Here is a 12,604-nt window from a genome sequence, read left to right as displayed (position 1 = left end):
AAAAGCAAGGAGCAGTAGTGTGTAGCACATGCTTCTTGATTAGACTGGGGTTCGAGCCCATCACCACCAAATATGGAGGATGCGGAAAGGTCAGGGACTGACCACCGCATATTCCCGGAGCAATATGGCCTTAGTTGCTAATGCTCCTAAAAACACAATAACAGTATCAAAAGCTTTCCTACAATCCAAGTATATGATATCAAAATTATTTTTTGTATCCAGTTCCTCTGTGTCCACATCGTAGTATCCAATCAAATTGGTCAGACAAGACTTCCCCTTAACAAACCCATGCTGCGTCTGAACTATTACTGTAGTCTTGTCTTAGTGATCCTGTATCACCTCTTTATCCATTGATTCCATTATTTTCACTGGAATAGAAGTTAAACTAACAGGTCTATAATTATTTGTATCACGCTTTGAACTCCCTTTGTGAATTTGGGATACATTTGCACATCTCCAGTCCATGGGGATGTCCCCTGAATCTAAGAATGATCTCATAATTATGGCTAAGGGTTTGATAACTTCCCTCGTTGCTTCCTTCAATATAACTGGATAGATTCCATCCATTGGGCCATATATGCCTTTTTTTTTGGTTTAACTTCAACAATGTCTCCTCCACTTTGCTCTAGTTATTAGAAAATCACTTAGCTCCCTGTTATAGTTTGATGAATATCTGGCCCTCTCCTCCTTGAATAACTCGTGTGTGAATGTAGATGCAAAATACTCATTTAGTTCAGCAGCTCTCTTCATCTGCAGTCCGACCACTGATATCAACTGGGTCAATCTGATTCATCCCCTTCCTTTTAGAGTTTATATAAGTAAGGAAGTCTTTGCTGTTTTTCTTTGCATCCTTTGTCAAAGATTTCTCTTATTCTGCCTTTGCCTGCCCAACCTCCTTTGTGACTTGATGACAGACTAGCTTATATCTGCCATAGGCTTCTGTGTTTCCTGATAATTTATATGCAGGATAACAAATATCCCAAGTGATGCTTGGTATTTTAACAATTTTTTATAGCAATTCTGAGTGTGAGATAATATTCAGCCAATTTAGAAAAACAAAAACAGCATTAAAATCTCTTTCTGGTGAACTCTAAGTGCTCCTGACAGCCCCAGTCTAAATAGTATGGCTATTATCATGAACGAAACTTAACTGAGCACTTCTGATGAGGAAAAATCTGTGACAGTGTCTTTCTAAAACAAATCATAATCAGTTGGTGCCTTAACAGACAATCCAAATAGACAGACAATTAAATATTAGGTAAGCTAATGTTTAACAGCTTACTGTGGTGGTAAACAATCCTACAGCTCTATTTTAATATAAAATGTGTATTTTATATTAAAATAGAGCTTTAAAAAGCCTCCTGCTTTTCCAAAAAAATTTCCTTTTTTTCCTCCTGCTTTTGGGAAGTACTCCTGCTCTTTGTAAAAAAGCTCTTTCTTGCCTGTTTTGGGCCGAAAACTGGTATTTTTCCTCCTGCTTACAAATGCTTGATCTCCAACTTTTTTGAAAGTAAAAAGTTGATAACTGTGCAAGTTGTTTCCGGTTATTTTCCTAGAAAATGAGCTGAAGTCAGGATCAAATCTGCAGTGGAAATCATTGTATAATAGGAGATTTCACTGTTGATCATGGCTCTAAAACTTTATGGATGTGAATATTAAATGTTTTAATATACATTCAGTACTTTATGGATTGTTTGTCCAGTTCTGTGAGCAAAGTTCAGTTATCTTCTCATTTCAGACTGAAGTGGGTTTTAATTTTGCTGCTGTCAGGAAATCCCCAACTTAAGTAAAACTCGACTTACGGAAATTCGACTTTACGTAAGTTTTTGCTGGCCAGTGCAAACTTAAAAAAATCGTGGAAACATATTTTGTATCCTGTAGGAATAAATGGAGGTATTGCGAAAATATTGTAATGTGAACCCAATGACACTTTTTTTTTTTTTTTTTTTTGGTAATTCGTTCCAAGACTTTGGAAGTTGAAGTTCTTGCTATTTAACTAAGCTATTTATCCCTTTAAAAGGTAATTTTTATAATGGAAATTGCACTACACTTTCGTCATTATCATATGTTCCCATTATAAGAATTAATTTTAAATGCCTTTGTGATATTTTTCTAAAGGATGTTTCTGGAGGTTACGACCAAAAAAACAATATGTACTTTCCAATTTATTGGGCTTTTCTATTAGTGCATCTAATTTTAAATGTGTAGTACACTCGATTTTATTGCATCGATGATACACCGATAACTGCAATGTGTGGGTTTTTACGCTATTGTGGTGAAATGTGTTCCCCTTCACTGAAATCTTCAATCATACAAAAACAAATTTCTGAAAATTTTTTATATGATTGTTCTGAAAAACCTCTTCATTCCTATTTACATATTACAATGGTGAAGGTAAAGCGACCAACGGAAAGTGCAAGCGGTGGTAGTGTCAGGAAACGAAACAAAATTGATTTGCTCAGGCATTGTCTGCAGTAGAAGATGAGAAAAAATTTACGTTAAGAGATTTTTGAAAATCTTACAGTATTTACCATACCATCTTAAACATTAATAAGGCCTGGGCAGAAATTACTAAAAGTTGTTTGAATGGCGCATGGAAGAAAATATGCTCACGGCATGTAAAAGGCTTCGAAGGATTTGAAAAAGACGAATCATATGAAGAGGTTACAGATAAGATTGTAAATGTTGCAGAGCTACTTCAGTTGCAGGTTGATGCCAAAGACGTGGAGGAGTTAATAGAGGAAGAAGAGAAGGAATTATCTAACGAAGAACTTATTGACTGGCAGGCAGCGATAGTGAAAGAATAAAATGCTGACGAAGCTGAAGATGAACCAAATGAGGAGCCGAGACGCTTCATCACCAGAGAGATGGCAATGGCGAGGTTTGAGAAATTTTCTGTTTATACTCCGGCCCAACAACCAAGTCAGTAGAGTTTTCATTAAATCATCAATACAAATATTTATCATATTTAGTAGTCATGGGCTTGAATCCCAGTCCACTCAAGGAGCACGTGCTATGCACTCTCGCTCCTGACCACTGGGCTACGTCAGATGGATCCTGACAATTCTTAAAAGTTAACAGAGGGGTGAATGATATGCTTGTTACAAAGAAATCTACGATGAAAAGAGAAAAGGCACCGTCCAATCTTCCATTAGTATGTTCTTTCATAAGGTTGAGTGGCCGGCCCCTTATCTCCACAGTGTTGTACTTATCAGCTGAAGGTGTTGATTCTGGCAACATTGCTCGAGAGGTAAAACTTACTGAAGTTATGCCTGTCTCCTCTCTTTTTTTGTAAGTTTATAATTTTGAAATTTTTTAAATTGCATGCTTTTGTAATTTTTCCTGCAGATGAGATAAAAAAATTGAAGAAATACAATAAATAATTCTGTTCACATGTTCGTTGAACCTTTATTTTTTGATTTAATTAATTCAGCGAGCACAGTTGCAAGTGCTGCACAAACATGGGGGAAATTCCGACTTGCATAGCGTTCCGGGGAACGCAACCCTTACGTAAGTTGGTTTGTTCCTGTATTAGTAATGGCAATATGGTACAAGGATACCTAACGTTTATGCTGCACCAGCCAAAAAATAAAATAAAATAATAATAATAATAATAAAATTAAATAAAATACATACTTAATGAATAATAAAAGGAAAGAGACAACCTATGCATTTCCTTCCTCCCATATGTAACTATCCAACTGACCTTTGAATTTCTCCAAACTATCAGCCTCAACCATGCATGTAGGTAACTTATTCCAGTAATTTATAACTCACTGGCTAAAATAAAACTTCCTGCAGTCCAGTCTGAACATCTCTCTCTGTAACTTGAATTTATGGCTCCTAGTTCTAGAATCATTTATAACCTTGAAAATTTCATCGTCATTAATTTTAGTATTGCCTCTCAGAGCCTTAAACGTCTCAAGTATCTTCTAAGGTGTCTAGTTTCCAAGCTGGCTGAGAGAAGAGAGAATCATTAATTTAATGCTTTTCATTTTACCTGTCATGTTTAAGGATGAATTATGAAATCAAAAATTTCAGAAATACACAGATTGAGTGTGTTGAGACAAACTGCAGACTTAACTCAGAAAAACTGCATCCCCCATGTAATAATTTAATCTGATAATAACCTGACAAGTGCAGTTTGTGTTGTAAGTGGAGATAAATGCAAATCAAACTGGTCTAAATTGAGCATTGCCTGTATAGAGTTTTTTTGATTGAAGAGTTTGGATACTCATGGTTAACTGTTTTAACCCTGACCATAAAAGTATATTTTCTTTTTTGGTGATATTAGACAGAGCATTTGGAGAATCTCACTGTTTAAAGTATGATTTTTAATTGGTATTAAATTTGACAGAAGTGCATATTATTTTATGATACTGAATTGTGAAAGATAAAACGTTTCTCTGTAGGATAGTTTAAAAGTTCAGATATAGTTTAACTGCCTAGAGAACTTACAAAGTTTATTAAAATTTTGGATATTGGATAAAATAAAGGATTAACAAAGTTTGGATAAAGACAAATTATTCAGACTATCTTGTAAGATCATCTGCTGCTGGGGGAGGCGAAATATGGGTTAGTCCTAATGCTACTGAGGGAGTGTTAGGTGGTTCAGAAAACTGCTAGCTTTGGGGGAAGGGGGTTGCATGGACTAATATCTGAACAGTGGCTGCAGGCAGAGGTGAAAGTGCTTATATTGGAACATGCAGGAGATTCAAAAGTAAGGTGATGGGTATTACAAAATCTGCTGGGGTACTCATGGAACAAGCAAATATGTGGGCTGTATTATGATTACTATAAATAAATGCAGGTGCATGTATATTACACCAACATTTACACCAGTGCTAGGAGCGTAATAAACAAATTTGAAGAATTTGCAGTATTGGTTAGGTCTTTGAACATGGACATTGTAGGGATATTGGAGATGTGGTACCATTCAGATATAAGGGATGTGGATTATGAATATGATGATCACGTGTACAGACAGGACAGGAGGGGAGAGGAGTTATGCTCTTGGTTAAGAGTCAATTAGAATCTAAGACAGTGCACCCAGTTAAACATGGGTTGCCAGTGTAATGTTGAAGCAGTTTAGTGTGATGTAAGCTTTGGAATAACAAAAATGTAAGTATTAGTGTACAGGTGACCCTTGCTTAACGCTGATAATTCGTTCTGGAAAAACAGAGCGCTAAGTGAATCCGTGCTAAGCGAATGCTGCATTCCCATAAGGTAACATATGTATTTGTGAGTTGCGGTCAGTGCCATAAGGTATTTTCTAATCAGTAATAAACGATAGTGAAAATATGCACAAATGTCGGTCAAAATATTTAATATTCAAATATTTGTACATATAAAATAGTCTGCATTACATACGTATATAATTATGTGGTAACTACTTACGTATCAAAATTAAACTTAAAATTCCAATTAAAATCACGAATTTAATTGATCTAAATTGATTTTTAAATTAAATTTTATGACGAATTTCAACAGAATTTTATGACGAATTTCAACAGAATTTTATGACGAATTTCAACAGAATTTTATGACGAATTTCAACAGAATTTTATGACGAATTACAACAGATCGTAGACCAAACTAACAAAAACGAGTATCTCATACTAGCAGGAGATTTTAATGCAAGGGTTGGTGTTTAATCAGTAGACAAATGTATAGGATCAGAAGGCGAACCCGTGGTCAACAATAATGGAAGATGCCTGATAGACTTCTGTATTTTTAATAAACTTAAAATTACAAATACTTTTTTCAGACACAAGAATATCCATAAATTCACATGGGAAGCAACAAACACAGTCTATAATAGATTATATTATCATTAATGAAAATTTAAATGACAAAATTAGAGACACTAGAGTATTCAGAGGCAGTGAAATTGACAGTGATCACTACCTAGTAGAAAGCACTTTCAAAATAAAAAGAAATTATCTTAATAAAAAGAAGAAAATACCAACAAAAACTACTAAGAAATTAAAAATACATTTGTTGGACGATGAAAGCACTAAATTCCTGTATGAAAGTCGATTTAAAGATAAACTCAAATCAGATGAAAGTGATAATGTTGAGAAAATCTGGTCAAACATGAAAAAATCAATTCTGGGAGCTGCTGAAGAAAGTCTTGGATATAAACCTATAAAAAATAAAAAACTGGCCAAGAACTTGGAATGAAGAATTGAAACAAACAATCAATGAGAAAAAAAAGACCTATAAACTGTTCCTACAAACTAAAGACCTACATCTACACATAAAATATAAAAAGCTTAGAGCAGAAGTCAGAAAACTAACCAGAAGAATCCAACGAGATGACTGGGATAAATTTGTTAAATCTTTAGAACGCGATATCATGGGCCCACAGAGAAGAGGTTTTAAAATTTTTAAGAAATTACAACTAGACACAAATGATCAAATAAAAACCAACTCCATCTCCCAAGCAGAATGGAAGCAACACTATTCCAAACTATGGTATAACCCAGGCACTAGGGAATTGGAAGATGAATCTGTGATAACCAAAGATGAAGAAAATATAACAATGGAAGAACTAGAGTTAATATTAAAAAAAATAAAAAAAACCGAAAAAGCCCAGGCATAGACAATTTGAATGTAGAACTATTTAAATATGGGGGCACCTTACTAAATAATGCACTACTAAAATTATTTAACATCATATGGCATAAGCAACAGATACCCAAAGATTGGGAAACAGGAATAGTAATCAATTTACACAAAAAAGGTTCCAGAAATAACCCTAACAACTACAGAGGGATAACACTGCTATCAGCTGCTGCAAAGCTATACTCTAATATACTAAAGAATAAACTTAATAAATACAGTGAACCATTCTTAGAAGAAGAACAATGTGAGTTCAGAAAAGGGAGAAGCATAATAGATGCCATTTTCTCACTACAACAAATTTTGGAGAAAAGAAGAGAATTCAATCTACCAACATTTCTGCTGTTTATTGATTATGAAAAAGCATATGACAATGTAAACCGGGAAAAACTTTGGCAGATTCTACATGAAGAAAATATCTCAACCCAACTCCAGAAAGCGATCCAAAGCCTATATAAAAACTCAAAAGTCTGTATAAAATATTCTATTGGGCAACTATCAGACCCAATTAACACCAATAAAGGAGTGAAACTAGGATGTGGACTATCACCAAACTTATTTAATATCTACATCAATAAAATTCTTAAAGAATGGAAACAAACAATTAACAGCAGAATACAGTTGAACAACAGGAATAAAATCCAAACTATATTATATGCTGAAGATCAAGTAATAATTGCAGAATCCGAAGATGAACTACAAATAGCAGCAAATGAACTTAATAAAATAGTAAAAAGTACGAGATGAAAATCTCCACCTCAAAAACAAAATCAATACGATTATGTGGAAAAAACATACTAAGAGTCAAAATTGTTATTGATGATAAAATAATAGAACAAATATCTGACTTCACCTATTTGGGAAATTTAATATCAAATGAAGGGAAAGACATCCACACTATAAAAATATAATAAAATGAATGGAACGATTAAATGCCACTTCGGAAAACAAATGACAACTGAAACAAAATTACGACTGCACAACATCACTTCAAAACCAGCCCTCTTCTACAGCTGTGAGACTTGGGTCATAAATAAGAAAGATGCACACAAACTAGAAGCAGCAAACACAAACTTTTGACCTTTGACTCTAAATTTATACAGTTTACTTATTGATTCTCAATTTATACTGATTGCTTTTTATCTTAAATCTTTATTCTTAACCATGTGATTATGTGATAAGGTACCTCTGAAACAAGCTGCTTAATTTTAATCAATTATAGATACAAATATCAGTTGGATAACCACCATCATTGTGCATGCATCCCTCCACATGCAAGCACACTCACCCTCCTCTGGTGAGCTCTGTGTGTAGATACCCTGGTTTTCAGAAATTTGCTATTAGTAAGCACTTCGATTCACCCTTTCTTCAGCTGACATTAATTTTTTTTATTTTTATTTATTTTTTATTTTAAAATTGGAATTTCATTAAACTTGTTTTATATGAAATGAAAAGTTAATTTTATTCTTTTATTTTCTTTATAGAGGAAGAGATTTTGGATGTCCTTGATAGTGCTGAAAATGACACTCTTTTAAGAAGGGATACTGTATTTGCACAACTCAACTTTTGTCTTTCTCAAGGATCATTTACTCTAACAAAAGTTCACTTGGATAATAATGATTCACATGAATCATTTTTGGAGGGGCTATCTAACTCTGTCCCTCTTTTGGAACTAGAATTTTCAGATGTTAAGACAGTTATAGAAACCAGACCTAGAAGTAGCTCTCTTCTTTTTGAGATTAAGCTTGGTGCATTATATCTTCACGACAGACTTAGTTGTGATAGCATCTTTCCATTTCTTATAGCGCCACAGAACAGGGTAAGCTACAGCATGGTAACTTATTAATTTATTTTTTCAGGTTTACATTTTGTAATCTGTGCTTTTGGGCATAGGATTATCAATATAGTGATAAAAAGATAAAATTAACAGAACAGTAAGACTTACCTTTTAGTTGAAAAATAATCTGTAATAGTGGAGAGGGGTATTGAGCTTCTGATACATTTCGGTCTGTTTTTTGGTTATGTAAGGGCTATACCAAAAGTGTGTAACCTCCAAGTTTCTATTTTCTGATAACGCATTGACAATCTTCATTATTATTCTCTTTCGATAATGAAATTTAAAATTTTTAATAATGCCTTAATAATTTTTGAATGGCTTGGTACAAAATTACATTAAATCTCCACTAAGGTACTCGGCCCAAAGTTACCATATTTCTTTTCTAAAATATTGCCTTGAAAACAACATCGTTCCGAAGTTTGCCAGGGTGAATTTAAATCAAAAAATTTTAGGCATAAAACAACTAACACTGGCGACATTGCATAATATTGTTAAGCTTGTCTTAAAATCTCGATATTCGAATAAACAAAAATACCTTTCTCAGGTTAGGAAGCTTCGCGATAAATTAAAAAATTATCTAAATCCGAACAATTGGTCTGTATTGAAGACCTCCATAGATTTGTGACGGGAAGCACAGGCCTCAGAAATAAAAAACAGACACGTTAATAAGTTGCAAACATTATCGGACACGTTCATGCGAAGTCTAACACATTGTCGCGGTCTTGCGACCAAGTTCATACGAGTTGGGTGACATCCCCCTACAGACACACAACGTACTACCACAGAATATGTCAGCTAGTTCACGAACACCCCCTCACCCAGTATCCAACAAACCGACATATCAACAGGTTACAAATCTTTCCTCATGTACACTATCGCAGGACCAAATTTCGCTTTTATCCAAAGGACTAAATTATAATTTACCACCTCGAAAACTGCCTAAAAAACAATGCGTAATTGATATTGAATTTGGACTTCGTAATGTTTTACAAAAAGATGTATTTATTCAACAAGTTAACCAAGTAGTGAATAACATAAAAGAAATGCGACTTCCTAAATTGAATACGCATGACAGTTCAGCTTTACGAGAACTTTGGGGAAATAAGGACATTATTATACAGAGGGCAGATAAAGGAGATACAGTGGTAATACTAGATAAACATGATTATATTAATAAGTTAGATTCAGTTGTGTCAGATACCTCCACTTATCGTGAAGTAGACCCGGCACTGTTTACCAATTTGGTCAATCAGTACAATAAAATGTTAACCACATATCGAAAAAACGACTACATTACTATGGTTCAGTTAAAGGAATTGAAGTCCAGAACATACAATATTCCTGCACTTTTCGGTCAGGTAAAATTACACAAGACTGGGTTTCCTATTCGACCTATTGTTTCCTACAGGAACTCGGCATTTTCATCCTTAGCCACACATGTATATAACATTATAAAACCTTTTAGACAGGTAATACAATTTGGGATTAAGAACTACGATACATTATTTAATAAGCTTAAAGACTGTAGACTTGGCGACAATGACAGTTTATTCTCACTAGATGTTACCTCATTATATACAAATGTAAACGTTGAATACACATTAGATATTATTTGGGATATGTTAAATAAAAACTCGACACCGATTAATTATACGAAGCTACCTATTAAGGAAATTTTTCACTTAATTAAACTGTTAGTTGAGGCTAACTACATCACCTTTCGAGACAAGGTGTACAAACAAATTTTTGGATTACCAATGGGTTTGAGTCTGAGTGGCTTAATGTCAGAGATCTATCTCTCAACGATTGAGCAGAATCATTTGACACCTTTTCGACCCCGTATCACATACTATGGGAGGTATTTAGATGATGTTCTAGTTATTATTCTACTATTACCGATAGTAGTACTATCCAAGACATTTTACATTCGTTTAATAATATTCATTCTAGACTCAAATTTACATTAGAAAGGGAGGATATGGATACAAAGTCATTAAACTTTCTAAATTTCACACTTACCCGGGACTCGAAAATACAATTTAGCATCTATCGAAAACCTACAAACACCGGTATGCTTCTACATTATAATAGCTATCACCCGTTCACCTACAAAAGATCGATTATCTTTAATCAGTTTCTTAATTCCTATAAATATTCAACGACGGAATCCGCTTTGGACTCAGAAATACAAATATTAACTAGCAGATTCTTAAACAGGGGTTATTCCATTACCACAATAAACCGAATTAGGGTACAAGCTAAGGATAGGATACAAAATACTACACCAATCAACAATAGTAATATCAAAAAATACTTTATTGTAGCTAGGCCAATACGGAAGTTACACACTATACTGAACAATTGCTCGGTTCTTTCAATGTTTGCAACACAAATTAATGATCTGGTATACAACATTTCTTGCGGTGATTGTGACTCGTCTTACCAAGGTTCGACCCGATTTTCTCTTAATATTCGTGTAAATCAACATGAAGCCTCGGTTCGCTTCTCGTTCAGCAGCGTCAGAATTAGCCTTTCATGCCATTAACGAAAAACATACTTTTTTATTTAACGAGGCCAAAATACTTAACGTTCAACGTAATTATACGCGACTATTAATTGCAGAAACTGTTGAAATTAAATTGCACGAGAATTCTGTTAATGTTCGGTGGCCATATTTGATCTCCGATGTGTGGACCTTTACGCGCATATGCGAGGACAAATAATCTCTATTTAAGTATCAGGTTTAACCCGATTCGGTAATTTTCATTCCTGTGATCACGACATATGGTCGAAAAGCGTTGTCAGCTTCAGGAAGGAAAATCGTTTTGAATATTTTCGTTAGATTCTTTTAATTGCGTTAATTTGATTTTTAATTGATTTGAATTGTGTTAAATTGATTATTTAATTATTTATATTTTACTCTAATGTACCGGTAAGTTGTCGATTTTTTTCGTTTTTTCCGTTTTAATTTCTGGAGGGTATCATACGAAAGTGTTCTATGTACTATATTGAGATAAACTCCTCTTATTATTTTACTAATATTATTATCAATGTAGAACATATTGAGTAGTACAGCTCTGATTCAAACCATAATGTATATAAAATGTGTAAAATTAATATTAAAAATAATAATATAGAAGGCAAATCAGTCAAATAATACCAAGCAGGAAACTAAGAAAACGCAAAAAAAAAAAAAAAAAAAAAAACTTATCGCTGTTTACCCACAATCCAGATGACTTCAACTGGGGCCAACCACCCAGACTGAAGGCAAAAAATGACAAGAAGTTCTCTGTTTCTGTAATGATCAATATATGCTAATATATAAAGTATAAAATAATTTGAATCTAAATTAAGTAAAGACAGTTAAAAATTGTTTGAATCTAAACCAAATAAGAAATATAAGAAATTGTAAATGTAAGCATATATTGATGATCGTTGACCCGACAGAACGTAATTTAATAATTAAAAATTAAAATAAGATTAGATATATAGTATATAATGCATATCTACCGTATCCAGGACATAATGTAATAACAACAATAGTCGTCAAAATAACTATCGCCCTAGTGAGTTAATATGTGATGCCCCATATGTGATGGTTATGGTAAAAATATAAATCAAAATAAATAAAAAGAATTAATTAAATTTAAGTTAACACAAAGAGAAAAACATGCAGATAGTAAGAAGTAGGAATAATAGAACCTGAACTCCATAAAGGCAAAAGAATAGTAGTATAGATAAGAAATAGTTTCTCCTACATCCTCAGATTACCCTAATAATTTCGGAGAAATAAGAATGAAGAATGTAGGACAGCTTAAAGACAATACAAGATATAAGTTGTAGCTCGGGTATGTCCTGGATCGCAAACCCGTTCCTATAGTAGGACCCTGAGCTGAATTTGCATGTTACCTCAGCGTGAATTTAACTATATACAGTTATAACCAAAAAAAAAAAAAGAAAAAAAAGATATACTATAATTTGCAGGCCGGTGAGTACAAATTTTCTGCGCCGTAAGACACCAAGAAAGCAAAGTGTATCCTATGTACATAATATACATGGCTCTAAATCCGTAATTATATTAAAGCAATCGCTTCAGAAAACAAATTTTTTAAATTATGTTTATCGCTTTCCTGAAGTGGTATT

At 33.6% G+C, this 12,604-nt stretch overlaps 1 protein-coding gene across 6 annotated transcripts in view; it reads left to right on the top strand.

Annotated features, from left to right (window-relative positions):
* Nucleotides 1-12,604, top strand: part of LOC150079291 (intermembrane lipid transfer protein VPS13D-like) — a 1,618,665-nt gene that overhangs the window by 249,963 nt on the left and 1,356,098 nt on the right. For all 6 annotated transcript variants that reach the window (XM_090383928.1, XM_090383929.1, XM_090383926.1 and 3 more), the window contains one exon: nucleotides 8,109-8,443. In XM_090383928.1, coding sequence (XP_090240054.1) covers nucleotides 8,109-8,443 — 335 coding nt within the window. The remainder of the gene's footprint in view (nucleotides 1-8,108; nucleotides 8,444-12,604) is intronic.

This window comes from Mastigoproctus giganteus, chromosome 10 (assembly GCF_048544385.1).
Source record: "Mastigoproctus giganteus isolate SK-2022 chromosome 10, ASM4854438v1, whole genome shotgun sequence".
In the NCBI taxonomy this organism is placed as follows: Eukaryota; Metazoa; Arthropoda; class Arachnida; order Uropygi; family Thelyphonidae; genus Mastigoproctus; species Mastigoproctus giganteus.
The sequence above is the reverse complement of the archived record's forward strand: the minus strand, read 5'-3'. Positions and strand labels throughout refer to the sequence as shown.